General features: G+C 37.5%; 1 protein-coding gene and 1 non-coding gene across 3 annotated transcripts; both read left to right on the top strand.

Annotated features, from left to right (window-relative positions):
* Position 1: 1 nt before the first annotated feature.
* Positions 2–21,663, top strand: cse1l (CSE1 chromosome segregation 1-like (yeast)). 2 transcript variants are annotated; one of them, NM_201450.1, is given in 25 exon segments: positions 49–68; positions 900–989; positions 3,794–3,936; positions 4,050–4,151; positions 5,606–5,751; positions 5,899–5,989; positions 6,090–6,197; positions 7,937–8,029; positions 8,118–8,285; positions 8,393–8,522; positions 8,622–8,687; positions 8,768–8,970; positions 10,391–10,475; positions 10,570–10,631; positions 10,720–10,856; positions 10,944–11,047; positions 13,118–13,215; positions 13,548–13,698; positions 15,282–15,490; positions 15,572–15,669; positions 15,745–15,830; positions 17,988–18,069; positions 18,357–18,503; positions 20,661–20,892; positions 21,016–21,663. In NM_201450.1, coding segments are annotated over 24 exon segments (2,916 nt in total). In that variant the 5' UTR covers positions 49–68; positions 900–904; the 3' UTR covers positions 21,106–21,663.
* Positions 13,246–13,377, top strand: LOC137496755 (small Cajal body-specific RNA 11). The gene has a single exon (XR_015503188.1).
* Positions 21,664–23,428: the final 1,765 nt, after the last annotated feature.

Genomic DNA, 23,428 nt, shown 5'->3' on the forward strand with positions numbered 1-23,428 from the left:
CGCACTTGTGTGAGACGTTTGAAAGTTCTCGCCGGTGATTAGCACAGCACTGCAACCTACAGCTAACGGTAAGGCCCTTCACACGCCTTTCTATTTTCACTATTCATATATCGACTTTCTATTATTTACCGTGCATTTGTTAACAGTTAGTCCCAGAAAGAAATGGTTTGAATGATAACACACGCCGCGCGCGCTATTAAAGTAAGCTCGACAGTTAGCTGTGAACTAAACACACACTGACGGATTACTTTAATAACGTTGCTACATTTTTCAATCTTATTTAAACTAAGTAAATCAAATGTGGACATTAATTAAGCCTTATTTATGTTAGTAACATGGCTTATTTTACGCTGAAATAATGGATTGTCACTAGCAATATGATGACTAACTTAGCAGTATGCTAGCTACTTTAGCACGTGAATCATGGCCGAGTTTCTGTAATACAACTAACGTTTTCTCAAAAATGTGTAATATTTGAGTCATAAAACAGCTGACTAAGCCTCACGCGTTATTTTGTTGTGTTTATTCATTTATACAAGGGAAGTATCTGCCAGGCCTTGATAGTAAGCTTAAGTCACAGCAGGCCAAGCGTGTGTTACTAACTGTCAAAAGTATATAAGTTATAGAGAATATATTAACGGTTTTGCTAACGTTATCTAGTTACGATATACGTTTAATAAATGTTTATCGCTTACAGTTTAATAAAGGTGCTGAATGCGTTCATTGAATACACACGCATGTTCTCTCCGACACAATTATGCGATTTCATTCAACAGTAATGTGTGAAATGTAAACGTAATAAAGAGCATGCAGACTGCTTGCTGTTGTTGAAACTTCTCTGTAAATTGAAGTTTGTTGTAATTATGCATCGGGTTTTATACATGTTTGTATTACTGCAGCAATCATGGAGCTCAATGATGGAAATCTCCAAACCCTTACCGAGTACCTGCAGAAAACACTAAGCGCTGATCCAGCTGTGAGGCGGCCAGGTAACATTTACATATCAGAAAACTTTCATTTTCTCTGGACTTCTGAAATTTTTTTTTTGATATTCATGCATACGTACACTTGCAAGGATGTGTATATATATATATATATATATATATATATATATATATATATATATATATATATATATATATATATATATATATATATATGTGAGCAATTCCAGCGTTATGGATGTGATATTTGCAATAAAAACTCCATACATTAATTCATATAGAAAGTTGAAACAAAATTGAAACATTGGTATACATTTTCCAAAACAACTGACCATAGAGTTAATGGACCAGAAAAAATCAATCTGTAACCATGTTTTGTACTTTAAATGAGAAAAGTAAACATGCGTTATGGATGTGACGAAAAAAGTCTGCAGGTTTACAGTATACAACATACTTTGTGGAAATTCTGGAAATTAAACTGCACAACCCAAAAGAAATATTGATAATCAACAGGGTAAAATGTCTCTGTAGAACAAAAATGATTGACTTTTTATTTTATTTGTCGTTTTTCCATTTATAAGGAAAAAGTGTCGTTATGGATTTGACATCTCTCCGTTATGGATGTGACAGATGTGAAATTTCCGTTCGTGTGACTTTGGAAAATCAAGTATAATAGTTTGAAAACATTGACACAGAAATTGTGTATTTCTAAAGTGCTGTTAAATACAAGAAAACACAAACATAGAATTGGTTTCCATATTTTGGTGAAATCTTTCAATGTAAGATTGACTTTTGCATGGAATTGCTCATATGGAAGTCACAATTATTCGCCCCTCTTTGAATTTTTTTTTTTATATTTCCCAAATGATGTTTAACAGAGCAAGGATTTTCACAGTATGTCTGATAAGACTTTCTCCAGAAGATAAAATATTATTTGTTTTATTTTGGCTAGAATAAAATCAGTCTTTAATTTTTTTTAAAACATTAAGGACAAAATTATTAGCCCTTTTAAGCACTTTTTTTTCGATAGTTTACAGAACAAACTATCGTTATACAATAACTTGCCTAATTACCCTAACCTGCCTAGTCAACCTAATTAACCTAGTTAAGCTTTTAAATGTCACTTTAAGCTGTATAGAAGTGTCTTGAAAAATATTTAGCCAAATATTATTTACTGTCTTCATGGCAAAGATAAAATAATCAGTTATTAGAAATCTGTTAAGTAGAAATTGGGGAGTAAAAAAAAAAAACAGCGGGGCTAATAATTCTTGCTTCAACTGTATAAGTATGTATGTATGTGTATATATATATATATATATATATATATATATATATATATATATATATAGTATACATTTAATTCGGTTCAGTCAGATTTCTGTGTGGTTCTCTGCATCAAATTAAATTTACAAAAGTGATTTCATATTAATCAGATGAATGTGATAATCTAAAAGTGTCTTTTATTCTTTGAAATGACTTCCATGTCAAATTGTGATAGTAATAGTTCATTTTTAACACATTTTTGAAATATCAGACTTTATTCTGTTTCCATCAGTCCTGTCGCTAGGGTTGGGTATCAGGGTTTTAACGGACAGTACTTTAACGGTTCTCTGACCGGTATTTTTTTGTTGTGTTTTATGAAAGAAAAAAACAAATCAAACAATTAACAACACTTCTTGTTTTATTATTACGTTTTTAACATAATACTAATGCTAAACCAATAACTGTAAAACAAATTTAAAAAAATTCCTGTTAAAGAATGTTCAATGGTTTGAAGGAAACTGACTCTGTTTTTCTACAATTCTTCTGGATAAAAATCAACATGTTTGCCTTTTCTGGCAGAAGTCGAGATCTTTCTTGGTTTATTGTGCTGTCTGCAGTTCAAAATACCCTCTTTGAGCATCAAAAATGCAGTTAAATGAGATTGTTTATGATTTTTCATTAACACATTCACATAAATGAGTTAAGTGTTTTGGGAGTTAACTGTGTTTTTAATACAGCTTTGGAGCATCTTGCAATGTAAAAATAAGCAGTTTTTTTAAATATAATTTCTTAAAAAGCATTAAGTTTATTACTAGGCTATTCATAGGCTATATTTATAAATACAGCTGATGCAAAAGCATTTTTAATGTTAAAGATTTATTTGGGCTACTGCAGGAAAAAACAACTGGTTGCAACAGACATTGTTGCTGTCCACTTGTGAAATACAACCTGTTTGGTTCACTCCGCAAACTTAGGAGCTGTGTGTGCGCGAGTCTGTCGCAAGCTATGTGTGTGTGCTTTGTATGAGCCTCCTGAGTGTGCGCGCACAGCTGAGAACTATGAAGACTTTTATATTTGACTCGCTCATCAGAAACACCAGCATTTCCCATGTGAGATTACCAACTTTGCATACAAATATCAAATATTGTAAATTTTAAAAAGTTGGTCAGTTAATTATGCTACTGTAAGTATTGTTTATTCAGCAATAATTCTCCAGTACCAATAGCAGCACCGTTAACGTCAGAGCTTATTAATACTTCTGTATTTTATAATGTAGCACCAAAACCGAGTTTTAGGACCCATCCCTACCTGTCACATTTACGATAAATTTAACATAAATACTTCTTTAAGGCTATGACTCAGAGGAAGTGACATTTCATTTGAAGGATAGAAGCTGGCAGTGATCAAGCATCAAAGCATGCATGCTAACTTCTGTCACTGAATTGTATGTAGTGTAAATGTACGTTTCTGGTAGAATGCCCTATGTAGGAAAGAATAAATGATCATGCCAGTATTAATTATTGAGCCCTGATTTATGTCATACCTGTTATTAAATGATAAAATGTTCTTATTGTCTTCTTCATCAGCTGAGAAGTTTCTGGAGTCGGTGGAGGGAAACCAGAACTATCCCATTTTACTGCTCACAGTACTGGAAAAGTCCCAGAATGAGGTCATCCGTGTGTGTTCAGCCGTCACTTTCAAGAACTACATCAAGAGGAACTGGCGCATAGTTAGTGTCCCGTTCAATATGACTAAAGCTGTCTGATGTGAAGCGTAGATGCTTCCTTCATTGATTTATTCGCTTTATTTGAATCTATCAATTGTTTGTTATTTTATCTTTAGGTTGAGGATGAACCCAACAAAATCTCTGATCCTGATCGGACTGCTATTAAGGCCAACATTGTAAATTTGATGTTGACCAGCCCGGAGCAAATCCAAAAACAGGTACCCATTCAGATAACAAACACAATACAGGAAATAGAATAAATGAACTTTTTGTCTTCAGTAATCTTCTGTCATATGGATTGAGGCCTTCTGCTATAATTGTCATTACAGAGGTTTTAACAAACACATTTTTAGATTCACTTTGATCAATGTTTCTCAAAAAGGAGGCCTGGAGCTTTATACACACAATATTACCACTAGGAATTCTCCTAAATGGCAGTGAAAAATTAAATTGTAGTTGCTTAATCTGTTTACAAAGCTGTTGAGACGACACATTTTAATAAGGAATAGAAAGAAGTCTTCAGCTTGGGACAAGAACTAGTGGTGACAAAAAAAAGACTTGTTGTTTTCTTGCACCAGCTGCATCTGGTCACCCAAACAGATGATGACCAATGTCTGAAACTGAAGTCTATAGGGTATAAGCCGAATCATGCTTATAGGACTTTTAATTTGCCAGTAATCTGGGTTAAGCGCTTCCGCCGAACTGTATGCCAATGCAAAAACCGCCGCATTTAGGGTCAGTTTTCTTTAAAAATCAGCGTTCTCCACTAGCTGAGTGATATCCGATATAAAGTGGGTTTCAGATTGTACAAGAAGCAATGCATTAAATGACATTTTCCCCTGCCATGTCTTTATAATATGAGTATTTATTTTACCCCAGTATATTCAATGGAGCTTGTGCGTGTAAACGGCTTTTTGTCTCGTTTTACGCTTGAGCAACTAAATGAATGCCAAAGTTTATTTAACTGAATGTATTTTAATTACATTACAACATCAATGCTGTAAAAGGAACCGTATAAAATGGAAAAAAAAGTTCACAATAAAAGGTCACCGGAAGTTTAAAAGTATGGGAAAAACACTAGCTCGGCATATACCCTATTCTGCGCCTGCGAGAGAGGATTTACCTTTCCTTGCCTGCAGGTGGCAGCAGTCTGTTGTCATTCCACAATGAGAACTTGTACACTGTAGCACTTGTAACAACACAGAAAGCATCATTTACATACCATTTTCGCAGTACTTTGTCGATGACTACAGGGATTTACTTGTGCAAATACATCTGATGATCCTTATCATTTGCAAATATTTGAGAAATGGAAAATTGATGTTTTAGGGTAGTTTGTTAATTGGGTCTTAGTGACATGAGAGTCCTCATCACTACTTCTCAGCTTTGCTGATTTAGGAGCTTGATTTTAGTGCTCAATAGCTTTGTGAAATAATCTGTGAAAAATCAAAACGTCATGTATCATTAGTTGTCCTCAGCAAACGTCCAAGGTAGTGTTTAGACACAAAGCTTTACTAATGTAAAATTGACTAATGTTATTTAAAAATTGTGGTTTTACTATTGAAAATTGTTGATTTATCTGGCCTTGGAGATTAAGTGTCTCCAGCAAGAGGGCTGGCAAACACCTCATTAGTGTTTACTGTGCCTTAGATATGTGTTTTTCTCTGTGCAGCTGAGTGACGCTATCAGCATTATCGGGCGGGAAGACTTCCCTTTGAAATGGCCAGATCTCTTGACTGAGATGGTGAACCGTTTTCAGAGTGGAGACTTCCACATCATTAATGGTGTTCTTCGCACGGCACATTCCCTTTTTAAACGGTATGTGAGGTTCATTTGAATAAAATCAATGCAGTGTTGCTGTTCTTTTGATTGCGATTATCATTTAGTTCATGTACCATTTTTGTTCTATACTTGATCTAAAGTTTAGTTTCATGACTTTTAAGAACTGTCTGTGTTGTCTTTCAGATACCGGCATGAGTTTAAGTCTAATGAGCTGTGGTCAGAGATCAAGCTGGTACTGGACACGTTTGCACAGCCTCTTACTGAACTTTTTAAGGTGATGTCAAGAAGTCATTGTCCGTCTTGATTTGAAACGTTATTAGTCATTACCTTATAATTCATCATTTTAAACTGTGGTTTGCTTGTTTTTCTTTTAGGCTACAATTGAATTGTGTCAAACACATGCAACAGATATCAACGCCTTGAAAGTGCTCTTCTCTTCTCTAACACTTATTTCAAAACTTTTCTACAGCCTTAACTTCCAGGTAAATTTCTACTCTCTCATCTCATGCCAGCATTGTAGCTTTAGTGTAGTTTTTGTCTTCGTCAGGAGTTTTCTAACTTGGTCCTGGAGGGCCAGTGTCCTCCGGAGTTTAGCTCCAACTTGCATCAACACACTTGCAATGTTTTTAGAAAGCCTAGTAAAGCTGCGGTCACACTGGACTTTTCTCCCCATAGTCTTCCATTCATTAGCACGCGAATGCGTCAGACCGGAAACATAAGCTCATGCGACAAGTTTTGCAATTTGCTGCATTGCGAAGTTCAAGCTTGGTGAACTCTGACTTGTGAAATTGCGTCATTTGACTGCATGAGACCAATCAAGCATCAAAACATGACCTCTCTGGACAGAAATTTAAAACATTGACCAATCGCTCACTTTTTTTAATGTCTCATCATCTTGTTTATTCCCGCCCCTTTTCGCAGCGCCATACAACTGAATTTCGCACACACAAACTCTAGTGTGAGCGCAGCTTAAAAGCTTGATTAGCTAGCCCAGGTGTGTCCGATTCGAGTTGGAACTAATCTTTGCAGGACACTGACTCTCCAGGAATGAGTTTGAGAACCCCTGGTAAATAGGAATGCATTATGATCAATGTAATTAAGTCACTGAAAATAAATACAAATGAGAGAAATTTTGCAAAGTTTTTCATTACATTAATGAATTCATCATGAATTTTTTTGTTATAAGGTAAACTAAGTGGTTTTTTTCCACATAGCACGGTGTGTAATACCGAATGTGATGTTTTTTTTAACAGTTCAGTAAACAAGTTCATATGTAGTAAGTTGCATTTTAAAGCACTTTTTAAACCTACAGTAATTGAAGCAACCTGCAGTCTTTGTTTGACACAAAACTGACTGTTTTTGTTTTTTGCAACTGGGTAATGTATTTTATTGAATTATCTGATTTAACTAAATCCAGTGATTCATTTGTAAAATCACTTTTTTTCGTTATCAATTACCAATTTGTGTAAATGATTGAATTCATTTCTAATCTGGGGACACCTATTGCCATATTCAAGGCTGGTTTATACTTCTGCGTCGAGTGATTGTCTTGACCCATGGGTCCTGCCTTGCGCGTAGCCGTGCTTTAATACTTCTGCGTGATGTGTTGCTCTGCAATAACACTTCCGAAACACTAGCTGGCAGTAGATTTTTATGTTCCTCTGTGTTGCGTTTTTTTATGCTAATGTTGTTTTTTCTGAACACTTTCGTAATGTACAAGCAGTTTAAACTCGCTCATTTAGAGGCAGAAAACCAGTAGATGTGCAGCTTCAATCATAAGGTACACACAAAACAAAAGTTTCCTTCTGGAGCTCCTTCACGGGGACTCAACACTTGTAAACAATCGCTCCAAGCTCGCGGCTCTCAGCACCGCACCACACCCTCAGCGCTAGTAGCTAATCAATCACAAAGCCTGCGCTATGCGTTGTTGCAACGTGTAGTTAAATTTTTTTGAGAGCTGCGGGTCACCTTCAGCATCGGCCATGGCGAGGGCTTTGTGACAGCACAAAGGCAGCGCTGCACCATACAAGTGCGCTTGACACAGAAGTATAAATCAGCCATTAGTGTCAATATTGTCCATGACAGGCTGCCATGAACCAGTAGATCCAATTAAAAACACTCAGCAATATATAAATTATTATTATCATGGAAAAAAGGAGAGTGTAGTAGACACACTATTGTCTATTTGTCCTGCTAACAGTTTGATTTTTCACTTTTCCAGGATCTCCCTGAGTTCTTTGAGGATAACATGGAGACTTGGATGACAAATTTTCACAACTTGTTGACCCTGGACAACAAGCTGTTGCAAACAGATGTGAGATACTGCTCACAAAAACTAAAAATATTCTCTATCTTTGAATACAGTTTACCATTTAGTTTTATTTATTATTTTTTTGCTTTAGGATGAGGAGGAGGCTGGTCTGCTGGAGCTGTTGAAGTCTCAAATCTGTGATAACGCAGCACTTTATGCTCAAAAATATGATGAAGAGTTCCAGCCCTACTTGCCTCGCTTTGTTACAGCTATTTGGAATCTGCTGGTCACAACTGGTCAAGAGGTCAAATATGATTTGGTAAGTAGATTTCCTTTAGTTTCCATGTATTGATGTTGGTTTTTAAAAAAGAATATTTTGTGACCGTTTTGTTGGATTAATTGTGTCCGGGAACATTGCTTTTGTAGCTTGTGAGCAATGCAATCCAGTTTTTGGCATCTGTGTGTGAGCGACCACACTATAAGCATCTCTTTGAGGACCAGAATGTTCTTACCAGCATCTGTGAGAAGGTCATCGTACCCAACATGGAGTTTAGAAGTAGGTGCTGATTTATATATCTTGTATTTCAGTTATTAAACAGAAACCAGCTGAAGAAGTGGTACAGGGAGTTCTGACATGTAACTTGTATGTGAACAGGTGCAGATGAAGAGGCTTTTGAAGATAACTCAGAGGAGTACATCATCAGAGATCTTGAAGGCTCAGGTTTGTTGATGCTTTACTGTATTGTTCAGACGCTTAGTTTTTGTGATGTTTGTACTGAATGGTCTCTTCTGTTCTCAAAGACATCGACACAAGACGCAGAGCAGCCTGTGATTTGGTGCGAGGCCTTTGTAAGTTTTTCGAGGGCCCGGTGACTGGTATCTTCTCTGGATATGTGAACTCAATGTTGGCAGAGTACGCCAAAAACCCTGGTGTGAACTGGAAGCACAAAGATGCCGCCATCTACTTGGTTACATCTCTAGCATCCAAAGCTCAGACACAAAAGGTGAGATGGTCTTTGTTGATGATAACTCCGTAAGCAGAGTACTGATTTTGTTTCACTTTACTATGAACTCTTTCAACTCTTTAAATGAACTCATTTTAAAACATTTTTAACTATATTTATTATCTATTTAATGTGAACATAAATCTGCAGTAAGAAAATGATTAAACTAAATCTCATTTTTACACCAAAAAAACATTTTTATATAGTCCTTCGAATTATTGGCCACGTAACTGGGAGCAGTTTTAGTTATACAGTAGGTGACCATCCATAAGACATGTTGCCATTGTCTGTAATACTGCTGCATAAATCCAGCCCAACGCAATCACATTCTGCTTATATGCATAATCTCCACCAGGGGGCGTAAAATGGCTTTGACACCCAATGCTCAGCAATGCATGGAATTGACATTTACACTTACAAATAAAGATTGAAAAATGAAATAAATTACTGGCAATAATAATCATTTGTTGTTTATTGATGACTGTCAGTATTGTGACCACATTTATTTAGTATATTCAAATGCAACATTTGGGATTTAAATTGAATAATTCTCTGATATTTCAATAGGTTTACATTTTAGTATTCTCTCCCCCTTAAATAATTGTGATGAATGGAATATGTTTGTTTTTCATAATTGCTCTTTGTAATTGGCTTATTTACATTCAGAGCGTGTTCATCCTGAATAATTCTTTAATAAAAATCTAATATTTTTAAGATAAAAGAGCTGTCGTACAGAGATTTAAATTATTAAGCAAAAGCCTAGAAACTGTACTACTTTGCATTTTAATGAAATTAAAGATGTAAATGGACACCTGAGGAAATGGAAAAATATCAGTCAAGATTTGTTTTGGAATCGGATTGTGACCCCTGGAATCAGATTAGATTGTGAGGTCGCTATTGATTCTTACCAATTATACTTCTAAATAAGTTAAATGTAGTGACCATTCTGCTTTAACAATAAAAGAAAACACAGGATGAAGTCCACATGCTTCAGCTAAAGCAAATGATGGTTATTTATGTACGATTTAATATATTTCTCTCCTCATTTCACTTTTATTTGGACCTTTTCTTACAGAATGAGTTTTTGCAGGCTCTCATGCAGATGGTTGTAATATGATCATAGTTGGCCCATTTTTTTTATTGGCCATTTATTGAAGTACTTTTTAATATTGACTAAAGTCAGGGTCCAAAGGTCAGATATAGTCAAATTTCTCTGAATATCGCAGAGAACAATATTTACATAGTTTACAATTTTAAAGACTGTTTCCAAACAGAGTTAAGATGCAGTTTAACCTTCCAGGGTATGCTTGAGGCTTTTTATGCTCACTTTTTTGTTAGAGACCTTAAAAAGTCAGATTTTTGGTCAATAAGCTCTAAGTTTTAGGTCTTCTCGGATTAAATTTATGCTTCTCTTTTACAGCATGGAATAACACAAGCAAATGAGCTGGTGAACCTGTCAGAGTTCTTTTTAAACCATATACTCATAGATCTGAAATCCCCTAACGGTAATTGATTTTTCGCATTTAATGCTTGAATGTTTATTATTATTATTATTATTATAGTATTAGCTGAAACAGCAATGGTATTTCTGTCCCTCAGTGAACGAGTTTCCAGTTTTGAAATCAGACGCCATCAAGTATGTTATGACCTTCAGAAGTCAAGTAAGCATTTTATTTTCAGTCCCCATATGCTATATTATAGCACTAGTGGTTCAGTGTTTGACTGTGTGGCTTCTGCTTTGTTCTCCAGCTTCCTAAAGAGCAGCTGTTGCAGGCCGTTCCTCTACTCGTGTCCCACCTGCAGGCGGAGAGCATTGTTCAGCACACCTATGCTGCACATGCACTTGAGAGACTCTTCACCATGAGAGGAGGCAACAACACCACCCTGTGAGTTCACTCAGTACAAACAACTGAATGGTCATTTGCCTAAAATTTTAAATAAAATAGCAAATAAAACTGAATTTTGTTTTTCAGCATCACCCCGACTGAAATGGCACCCTTCACGGAACAGTTACTCAACCATTTGTTTAAAGCTTTAGCAATTCCTGGATCATCTGAGAACGAGTACATCATGAAAGGTAATGATCATCTCTTCCACTGTTGGACGAGTGCAAGCAGCAAGGCCAAAATCAAGCTGTCAGACTAGTGGCCACACAGCTCTGCTGTAAAACCTTCTCTCAACACACAACTCAGTGCAATGGCTTGTAACACTTTATTTTGATGGTCCATTTGAGAATTAGTGGACTGTCTGCTTAATATCTGCTGATACTGTTCCTTCTGAAGACATTTAACTGACTATAAGAAACTTTGCAAGTACATGTCAACTTACACTAACCCCAACCCCAACTCATACTTACAGTCTAATGAGAACTAGTTGGCATGTAGATGCAATGTAACTAAATTCAACAAACAGACCATCAAAATAAAAGTGTGAACCAACGGCTTCATTCCTCAAGCAGTTTCTACTAGCATAATGTCTATCATGGAAAATGTTAGCATTTCGTATAATTTAATAAATCTGTTATATTCTACTTTATAGATTGCAATGCAACTGCATTTTGTTGCATTGTACTTGTACATGTGTAATGACAATAAAGTTGAATCTAATCTTTTTGTTTCAGCACATTTCTAAGCATAATAGTTTTAATAACTCATTTCTAATAACTGATTTATTTCATCTTTGTCATGATGACAGTAAATAATAATTTACTAGATATTTTTCAAGACACTTCTGTACAGCTTAAAGTGACATTTAAAGGCTTAACTAGTTTAATTAGCTTAACTAAGTAGGTTAGGGTAATTAGGAAAGTTACTGTATATCGATGGTTTGTTCTGTCGACTATCGAATAAAATAGCTTAAAGGGGCTAATAATTCTGTCCTAAAATTGTTTTTTTAAAAATCAAAAACTGCTTTTATTCTAGCCGAAATAAAACAAATAAGACTTTCTCCAGAAGAAAAAATATTGTCAGATATACTGTGAAAATTTCTAGCTCTGTTAAACATAATTTGGGAAATATTAAAAAAAGAAAAAAAATCAAAAGGAGGCTAATAATTCTGACTTCAACTGTATAACTTCTCAATTTTTTTAGAAGTAATATCCAATTGTAAATCACTTCATTTAGACAACTTTAAAAGTGATTTTTTTTTTCTCATTGCTGCAGATTATTTATTTTTATTACCTTTTATTGTACAGGACTGGACATTAATTGGATTAGGAGGTGATTTATTGGATGACAACAGTAAAGTGAAAATCTGGAATCGGAAGGTGCAAAAAAAAATCTCATATTTATACTTTTGCACCTTCAGATTCAAGATTCTCAAATAGAACAATGTTTGAAGAACATAAAACATACTATCTTAACAACATAAAATGGAAAGGCTTTTTATTCAGCCTTCAGATGCTTTATAAATCTCAACGTCAAAAGTGACCCATGCTACTGGTTTTGTTACCCAGGTCACAAATGGTAATCAGAGTCCACATTGGATCAGTCTGGTGTCAGTCATTTTCCGCTGTCTGCTTGAGCTGAATTCATTATTGATAAAGACACGTGTCTTTATCATCATCATGTTGATGTTATCTGTTACACCAGGGGTCACCAAACTTGTTCCTGGAGGGCCGGTGTCCTGCAGATTTTAGCTACAATCTTAATCACTCCAACCCTAATCAAACACACCTGAACAAGCTAATCAAGGTCTTACAAGGTATACTTAAAACAACCAGGCAGGTGTTAAGACAAGTTGGAGCTAAACCCTGCGGGGACACCGGCCCTCCAGGACCGTGATTGGTGACACTTGTGTTAGACGGATATAACAATATGTGTAATGAGCTGCAGTGCTGACCATCAGCTCTGGTAAACTCTTGTTCATGATGTCTCTTCAAGCCCTAGCTGGTTTGCTTTGACCCAAGGTTTTTGGTTGGCAGAAAAAAAAAGCATTGGCCTCAAGGAAGCCATGATGAGGCTTGATTGAGCTCTGGAAGTGATGGTGGAAACACAACTGGTCATGGCATGCATGCTTTAGGCCAAAAAGTGGAAATGCAGTTAAACTTTAAATTTTACTTGGTTTTAATGAAAATCTTTTATCAATATTTTGTTCAAATTAATAGTCTTATTCACTCCTTGACCTTTTCTCTTTGTCTCCTCCGCAGCCATCATGAGGAGTTTCTCCCTCTTGCAGGAAGCCATCGTGCCCTACATCCCCACTCTCATTGGCCAACTCACACACAAGCTCCTCCTCGTCAGCAAGGTCAGCTAATCAATAAAGACAGTTCAAGAGTTGTCCAGTCATGTGGTCCTCGTCTCAGTCTATGACATTGGAATCACTGGCAGGACATACAGAAATATCCGTCCAGTATAGGGGGCATTTCCCAAGAAGTAGGACTTGATCCTAAAGGCAGGACGGAACATCTGTTTCACACACAGCTCACTGAATAAAATTTGTAACTTAAAAGGTTTAAATCCAATAAATGTTCATTAAAACTTTTTTCATAAGAGGATGATTCAAACAGCCACCAATTACTGCTCTTTCCGTTTGTAGGTACAGTATTGTTCTAGATATGCTTTTCTTTTTGTCTACAGAATCCCAGTAAACCACATTTCAACCATTACCTGTTTGAGTCGCTGTGCCTGTCCATCAGGATCACCTGCAAGGCCAATCCAGACACCGTGAGCAGCTTTGAAGAAGCCCTGTTTCCTGTGTTTACAGAGATCCTCCAGAATGACGTGCAGGGTATGGTGCTGGTATAAAGTTCTTACACTCCTTCTTTCCTCTAGGGGTTTCTAATTATTTAAAAACTATGAAACACTACTTGAATTTGACTTTGTCACTACACTAACTGCAAAAAAACGTACATATGACAAATTAATTTGTTATCTGCCAGTGTGCTAAGATAATTAGCCTAAGTAGTTTTTCTTATTTCAAGTAATCTTACAAAGGATAAAGAAAAAAAGCCTTAATTATTATAGTAACACCTATTCTAAAAAATCTATTTAGTCTGATTATCTTAACTAGCTTAATAACTTTTTAAATTTTGCATTTTACTTTTTTTTTTCTCTCTCTTTTTGAAAGTTTTTAACTAGTTACTGAACAGGAGAATTCCTCTTAATTAGTGACTTGTCATAATGTATATTTTGTTTTAAATTAAACCAAAGCATTTAAACGTAAAACAAGATTGTGTAAACCAAATCAGGATCACGCATGCATGCATATTGTCCACAATTTATTTGATTTAAATTAAAATATGACAGTAGTTACATGGCAAAAATATTTTTTGCTGCTTTTTAAAATATACTGAAACTTGTTGCCACAAAACATGACAAAGTCTTGTCACAAACAAATATGAAGTGTGATTTGAGCTTTTTTATGGGCAAACTTAAAACAACTTACTACAGCTAAAATAAAAATATGTGTGATTAAACCTTTTTAATATGGCATTATTACAGCTAAAATTTAATCTTAAAAATACAAGCCTGGCTTGACGATGTCTCTGATTTTAATTGAGCTAAATTTGCAGTTAAAATACCTTTAACCTTTTAGCGGCAGACTGAAATGCTCAGGCCAGTCCCTTGGAGCACAGAGCCTATTAGCCACCTCTGTACACACTCCTCTCTGGTTGAGGAAATGCTTTCCTCTCCACTACAGCCATCTCAGTCCCCAGTGAAATAGTTTTTCATCAGCAGGGGACATTGTAAAATGTGCGAAGATCTCAGCCCGTGTCAGAAAACATGGATATTCTGATATTTCTTTAAAAAAATAAAAATGTAAAATCCCAGCACAGTAAAAGTTTTAGTTTGTTTATATTAAAGAGGCTTTAGTTTGTGTTATTCACTTTTTTTGTTTGGATATCGTTTTAAAATTCCAATTTAGTTTGTTATTGCAGAAAATATTTTACTTTGAGAAAATGTTCAGTATTTAAGAAACAATAAATAAAAATTCAAGAAAGCATTTAAGAAAAAGCATTTAAGTGCATTTAGGGGGGGGGGGGGAATCTTGTTCACCTTAAATTAGTATCAAATGATTTTGTTAAAAAAAAAAGTCATGACTAAATTGTGAATTGCACTGTAAGGTGAATTGGTACATCCCTATAAAACAATTATAATAATCTTACACAATCTGATCTTGCATAGTATTGTGTTTTTAAAACCAGATCAATAAGACCTTTCAGCTAGAAACAAGATTGTATCTCCTGACTGGATAAGATAGGATATCTAGATGGATGGATGGAGGGATGGATGGATGGATTGATTGATTGATTTTGAGGGCCCTTTCTTTAAGCCATGTTTTAATGATCCTTGTGTGTTCTGGCCGGGCAGAGTTCGTGCCGTATGTCTTCCAGGTGATGTCCCTACTTCTGGAGATTCACAGCAACTCAATCCCCTCCTCCTACATGGCTCTGTTTCCTCATCTCCTGCAGCCTGTGCTGTGGGAGCGTACAGGAAACATCCCTCCGCTTGTGCGTCTGCTGCAGGCCTACCTGGAGAAAGGAGCTGCCGCCATCGCCAACACAGCCTCTGACAAGATAGTGAGTAGACAAGCAGCCATAATGCAGAGGACCTCTTCTCAAATCATTCCCATTATAATAATCATAATATTTTTTTCCCAGCCTGGTCTTCTTGGAGTGTTTCAGAAACTCATCGCATCCAAAGCTAATGACCATCAAGGCTTTTATCTGCTCAACAGTATAGTGGAGCACATGCCTGCGTAAGTGACGTTACGAGGACACCAGAATAAAAATGCTGACGTATCTTGGCTATACTCATTTTTGTTTTTGTGCAGGGAAGCGATCACCCAGTACAGAAAACAGATCTTTATTCTGCTCTTCCAGAGGCTTCAGAGCTCCAAGACCACGAAATTCGTTAAAAGTAAGCGATTTGTCAGTTCTTGTCATAGTTTGATTCTCTCTGTTTTTAGGCTATCTGATTTTTGTGTGTAATTTCTAAATATATGTACACAAACCACTGGAACCGACTGAGAATTTTGTAGTTTACATGCCAGACCATTAAGTTGCTCTGATTATCCTACAGAGATGCACAAAATATGCTGAAGACTAGGAGCATGCACATTTGTCCATCTTCTTTTGATATATAGGCTTTTTTTAAACATTTAGGCATCTTAATGTCCATGGCGTGATTTATGTATGCACTAATTTTATATTAGTTTATATTAAAGCTGCACACTTTTGGCTAAAATGAGAATCGTAATTTTTTTTTGCTTAAAATATCATGATTCTCTCACGATTCTGTAGATGTAAAATAACGCTTAATATGCGATTTTTGTTTTTTCTCAAACATATGGTAAAACAACAAGAAAAATATTTTGAGCAGGTCTATTGTTTTACTATAAATAATTATATTCTACTTATAATAATTCTGATGTTGATTTATGTTTGAGATATAAATGCAATCATTGACAACATTATTACACCATTTAATTCACTGGTAAAATCAACATTATAGGCTAGAGTAGCTACACTGACACTAAACATTTATTTTCATGCACAACTGTGTGTTCGATATGAAAGAAAAAACAGATCAAATGCTTGTCGCAGTCATTACTCTATAATGCAATATGATTATTTAAATGATGTGCATGCTTTCGGTTTCATTTTCACTGCTAAGTGCTGTTCATACTTCAAGCGCGGCTCTCAAACAATCACTCTGTGCCATAAACTGAATATTATTTACAACTTTATTACCTGTTACTCACAGCATATTCAGGTTCTGTTCACTAAAGTAGACGCGCACGTCTATCATTAAGTAGGGCGCGCGCCGTCACAGTCAGCAGCTCATGTCACGTGTGATTTCCCGGCCACGAATACATCATTATATGAAGACAAAAATTACGTTTTTGGGTGAATTATACCTTATAAATACAGTATGTGACTGTTTTAACATCATTTGGTCTCCATGTCTCTAAGCAACGTGTGTGAAACTATGAAAAATCCCATGCAGCCTTTTCTTCTCTCCTGAACTTGAAAATATGATTGGCAGAATCATAGAAGTGCCGGATTAAGATCGTCTAGGGCAGGGGTCACCAATCTTGGTCCAGGAGGGCTGGTGTCCCTGCAGGGTTTAGCTCTAACTTGCCTCAACACACCTGCCTGGGTGTTTTAAGTATACCTAGTAAGACCTTGATTAGCTTTTTCAGGTGGGTTTGATAAAGGTTGGAGCAAAAATCTGCAGGACATCGGCATCTCTAGTTTATTTAGGTCACGTGGCGGACATGGCGCTCTCTTGCTCTGGTTAACATCCTTAAATACTTGTGCTACATGACATTATTAAAGCTGTTTAAGTCCTCGTGTATGAGATTTAAGGTTTGGGACTCTGCTGAAGTCTGTTCTGAAATGAATGTGTCAGACTTGATGTCATTCACTATGGTGTTTAATGATGCGCGACTCGCATTGACAGGTGAAAATCAGATCTACACTGCAGACACGAGAACACAGATCTGATTCATATCGGATAAATTTTCACATATAAATAAGGCCTGATTCTGATTTGAGTAAATCGCAATCCATGTGATTTGTTCTTGCTTACACGTACATGGGCCATATTCGATCTGTGCCACATAGGAGAAAAAAATCTGAATTTTATCACTTGAACAGTGCAGTGTAAATGCAACTTAAATGTACTACAATCATGTAGCGCTGCTTGCTACAACCCTTAAATACCTCTTCTAGATGGATTATATATCACGTTTAACAAATAGTGAGATTAGATCCAAAGGGAGATCCTGGATGAACAGTCCGACATGCACAGCTCTCGTATGGGTATGTGCTCAAAGCACGCTGCAGCGCATGCCAGAGTGTGTGTGTCTCTGTGTGTGTGGTCGCATGATGTGCGTTTTCTCCGTTTTAATGTAGACCGAGAACTGTTCAGCAACGCTGGGTGAAACGATAGTGTTGACGCGGATCGTTTTCATTCTAAAATGCACTAGTGTAAACGGGGCCTTGGATGGACCCTGTGAACACTTAACAAACATGGCTTTCTACTAAAGCGACTCTCTCTTTCTCTTCCCAGGTTTCCTCGTCTTCATCAACCTTTATTCTGTGAAATATGGCGCCATTGCATTGCAGGAGATATTTGATGATATCCAGCCAAAGTATGTTCAGTTACTGATGTGTTCTGTCCTCAGTTGATATAATCCAGAAGTACTGTCCGCAATGCATAATGCCACATTTATACGTTTTTCCTATTTTTGTTTGGTTTTAGCATTTTGGTTTTATTCATTTACAGCTCACCTTTATTAGGACTCATATTGACTGTTTGTTAGTGCTCACAGCACATCAATGCCTCAATCTGCTTGACCCTATATTAGATCTCCGTTTACAGCATACCTTTTGTTATTGTTTTTTGTTTTCTGATTGTTGCTTTCGGTCTGCATATCAGGATGTTTGGGATGGTTGTGGAGAAGATTGTGATTCCTGAGGTGCAGAAGGTGTCAGGGCAGGTGGAGAAGAAGATCTGTGCTGTGGGAATCATCAAGATCCTCACCGAGTGTCCCGCCATGATGGACACTGAGTACACCAAACTCTGGTTAGACATGTTACTGGCTTGTTTGAAAATAAAGTGCGTCTCGTGTGCTAAATACTTTTCTTTAGCCAATCCCATTACCTTGCTTAATTAACTCCACTGACTTCTTGTGAGGATCATGTTTTTACCTGAAGATGTTTTGTACATCTGTAACCCTTCAAGATTAACCATTTATTCAAAATAGTTACATAAAGCATGCAAATGAATAGCCATAAGCCTTTAGTTTGTTTTCTTTCTATTGGCTTGTGACCCCTTTATGTCCATCAGATTGATTTTTAACCCACCAGGTTAAACTTTAACACCTTACGACACTTAAATACATTAAAAGTAAAAACGGGCAACAACTGAACATGGAGGATAATGTCTTGAGTCCACCAGTCTTAATAGGTGTAGTGAATATGCTTATGTTTATGTAGGTCTACTGATGTGTGCGCCTGCATGCAAGGTTTTTATATTTATAACCACCTTCGAGGATAAGGCCTCACAAGTCACTGGCATTATTTATCTGCTGCCCTAAATATTTTGAGGCTGTAGTGTTAAACAATGATCACAGACCTGTTGATTTCTGGAATGCAATGGCCAGTCAGTGGTGTTTACGTTACTTGAGGTCCGCTCATTCTTCATAGGCCTCATGATTTACTGTGAATTTCTTTACTGACATATTTTTATTATGGATTTGGGGTTTATTTTTTTTTTTGTTCGAGTTTGAATTTACCTAATACTAGTTGACGCAAAACTGAAAATAATATTGTTAGTTATTCATCATGTTGTTTCAAACCCCCTTTATTCGTGGAATACAAATTTAGATTTTAGGTGAAATGTGAGAGCTCCCTCATCCTCTATAGACAGCAAGAGTCCAGACTCATTCAAAGCAAAAAAAAAAAAAAAACATCCTCAAAACATAGATATGCCTTCAGTTGATCAATTGGAATATCAAACTAAGAGAATATTTTTGTGCACACTTAAACAAAATTGACTTCATTCAAGCTCCTCCTTGCGTTCATGTGTCTTGCTTGCTCAACCTTTTTTGTGCCTGTGCCATTTCAAACAGAGGAAATCTGGCATCTGGGTAACACATTAATGCATAGAGCTCATAAATATGCACAATATACTGACACTGAGGAGAAGAAACTATTCAATAAAGTAGTTTATGTTTTGTGCGTGCAAAAATATTCTTGTTAGGGGTGTCAGAAATTGTTTTTCCGGTACACCGTGATGCAGACGCGGACAATTCAGTATCGGTTCAGTAATAATCATAACCGGTTATTATGTACTGACGTCATTTACCTCATATGTGCTCTGTCGCGAGGTAAGCGAGCGTGGCTATTTACAACACTCCTGGCGCCAGCTGTGCACAATTTCACTGCGTGTGTGATTTCTGTACAATCTTTCATTGACATTTACATCGGAAGCCCCTATTTCTCTGCGATTGAGGGAATGTAAGTACTCCATTTCTCTCTATTACTGTGGCCCATTTCACCAGCCTGTGGGACTTTTCCTCTTGGCTGCTGGCGTGACTTCCTCTCCTCTCTTTTCCTCTTGGCTGTATGCAAAAATTTCCAGATAAAGCGCGGGAGTGGTCGGTAATTGTGGTGTAATTTTAATAGGAGTGGGCGGTCTTACAATATCACTCCCGAGTGAGCAAGCAAGCACGCGTGGTGTGTGTTTGGTGCTGTCTATGTTTGTGTATGTGTGTGAATGAGAGACAGTGTGGTGGTGCTGTGTGTCCGTGTGTGTGTGTTTATACAGATAGCTTGTTATAGCCACCCCCCAAAATACAACACTATATGGAAAGCATCGTCAATGCACCAAGATATCGAATTGAACCGAATCGATAACGGTAACCGAACCGTGAGACCAGTGACATCATTCCAATTGAACCACTGGAGGCGTGTGGTCTGTTTTGAGGATATGGTTTGATATTTCTCTCTTTGAATTTGAACAATTCCAGAACCTTGTTGTTGTCTGTAGAGGATCAGAGGGTTCTCCAATTTTTATCTTCATGTTGAGAAGACGAACAAATGTCTCAGTGCTTTGGAATGACATAAGAGTATTTTATAATCATTAAAAAATGTTGGTGAACTCTAACCCTTTAACACTGTGTAAAAAAAAAAGCAAGAAAAAAAATAATATTATCTAATACTCTTTTATTTTTTTAAGGGCTCCTTTGCTGCAGGCTCTGATTGGTTTGTTTGAGTTGCCAGAAGATGACAGCATCCCAGATGATGAGCACTTCATTGACATCGAGGACACTCCAGGATACCAGACCGCTTTCTCCCAGCTTGCTTTTGCAGGCAAGAAAGAGCACGACCCCATCGGCGACGCCGTCAGCAATCCCAAAATCCTCCTGGCTCAGTCCTTACACAAACTCTCCACCGCCTGTCCCGGAAGAGTGAGTATCACTTCCCTTACAACATGCTCCTCACTAAATTCACAGAGAAATAGAAGCTGTTTTTTTTTTTTGTTTTTACCCACAATTCCCGCTTATCTCTTGAGTGTTTTTTTTTTTTAACAGGTTCCCTCCATGTTGAGCACCAGTCTGCCCACTGAAGCTCTTCAGTTCCTGCAGGGTTACCTTCAGGCGGCCACTGTACAGCTGGTGTAGCCACACACTCCTTTACAGACAAAAAAATAAATTGGGGACCTCCGACACTCAAAGACTCCCAAACCGATCTGACCCAAGAAGAGGCGAGCTGTGGACTCAACAAGAGCAGAGATGTGCTGCCCAGTGACGCGCGGCCACACAGAAGGGCTTTTAAGGGATCGTTTTAATGCGTTATGGGAGTGATGGTCTCTGATCGTCTCACTGGGTGTCTCATGTTTGCTTTTTCCTTTGTGTTAGCTGGAGTCCATTCAACGTGTTCTCTTAAGTTCGGCGTCTCGTCCAATCACACATTTGGCAGTATTTTGAAATGTCGCCTTTTACAAACGTTAAACAGCACCGGGGTGTTGGCGGACATCGTGTGGCATCTTTAAAAGCATTGGAGAAATGTTTTTCTGTTTCTTTCCTGTCGTTTTGGAGAAGTTTTTACTGTATAAACGAGTTCTGCAGAGGAACTGAACTCGTCTGTCTCTCGTTGCATGTCATTCATCATGTTTTGTCTTCATTACGTCTTAGTTTTGCTGCTCTAGTTGTTAATAAATAAATGAAGCACTTGTTTAAGATGGTGGTCACGTTTGTTTTGCTTCCAGATCGCGGGGGCACTTTTGATCATTTTGTAAGGGGACTTTCTATCCAAGACTAAAAAGGGCATGTGCACTGCACAGGTTGAGCCCTATGTGTGCACGTGCCTGAGAGAGTGCAAAATCATTTGTCTCTGTATAGTTTTACAGCCAACTGTTTGCTAGTTTCAAGCGCTGAGCTTGTACACAGAGACTAATAACAACACACACTGAATTAACTTTGACTGAGGAACCGGCTGTGCCGCTCGAAGCTGCGACACGGCACACCAGACACTCTCAGTGGCGCGGCAGAAACATAAAGTGTCCTGAATCGTCGCGCCACTCAGTGCCATGCATTCCAGAACTCCAAACAACGGACTCCACCAGGGCAGACACAACGGCTACCTGCAGCGCCCAGCCACCGACCCGAAGTGCCATCGCGTGCACCCCAACAGAAACCCACGCCCAGAACTCCGAAATGCACGGCGCCACGCCACGCAGAGAGGCGCGTCTGCTGTACGACCTGCAGGCAAGTTTGTTATTTTATTTCCAAGGGAGAGATGCGCACATGAGGCAACACGCTCACACTTTCCAGCTGCACTTAGTTAAGATCTCAGGGAGCTTCTGTGTTCATGAGAAATGCAAACGGCTTAAGTTTAAGGTAGACGCAATGAAAAGTACACGTTTACAAACCTACCAAAAGGTATAAACAATAATTCTGATCAGCAAGTATGTGGAGAATATTGATCATGTGTTGAGCCCAATGAGCCTTGCATCTAAAATAAAGCAAAGGTGTTCCTTTAGTGATTTTGCGTTGATTCACACGCTGAAAATGGCGGATGTAAAACGACAAATTAAGGATATGGGTATGCGCCTGTCAATCAATATTGGTGGGCGGTGGAACTGCACCCGTACGTCAAGTTGTGGTCGCTCTGAAAACCGCTCCAATTGGTCCATTTTTATAGTGTTAAATTGGAAAAAAAAAAAAAGGGCCGTGTGTGTTTATATCACCCCAATATGACGGTGTATACACTATAAATGCATGTCTGTCCAAACAGCTTGAAAAGTAGATTTTTCACCAGAGGTGCCCTTTAACCCTATATAGTGCATCTGGAAAGTATTCATAGGGCTTCACTTTTTCTACATTTGTTTGTTACAGCCTTTTTCAAAAATGGATTAAATTAATTTATTTCCTCAACATTCTACACACAATACCCCATAATGACAATGTAAAATAGTTTTTGAAATTGTTAGAAATTTATTAAAAATAAAAACGCTGAAAAATCAGATGTACATCAGTATTTACAGCCTTTGCCGTGAAACTCTAAACTGAGCTCAGGTACGTTCTGTTTCCACTGATCATTCTTGAGATGATTCAGCAGCTTCATTGGAGTTCACCTGTGGTCAATTCAGTTGATTGGACATGATTTGAAAAGGCATACACCTGTCTATTTACGGTCCCAGGGTTGACCTTGCAAGTCAAAGCACAAACCAAGCATGAAGACAAAGGAATTGTCTGTTGACCTCCGAAACAGGATTGTCTCAAAAAACAAGGCTGGGGAAGGTTACAGAAACATGTCTGCTGCTCTAAAAAGTTCCAGTGAGCACAGTGGCCTCCATTATCCGTAAGTGGAAGATGTTTGGAACCACCATGACTCTTCCTAGAGCTGGCTGGCCATCTAAGCTGAGTGTGAGGGAGAAGGGCCTCAGTCAGGGAGTTAATCAATAGCCCGATGGTCACTCTGTCTGAGCTCCAGTGTTCTTCT

This window comes from Danio rerio, chromosome 11, assembly GCF_052040795.2.
Source record: "Danio rerio strain M-AB ecotype USA chromosome 11, GRCz13ab, whole genome shotgun sequence".
Taxonomy (NCBI): Eukaryota; Metazoa; Chordata; class Actinopteri; order Cypriniformes; family Danionidae; genus Danio; species Danio rerio.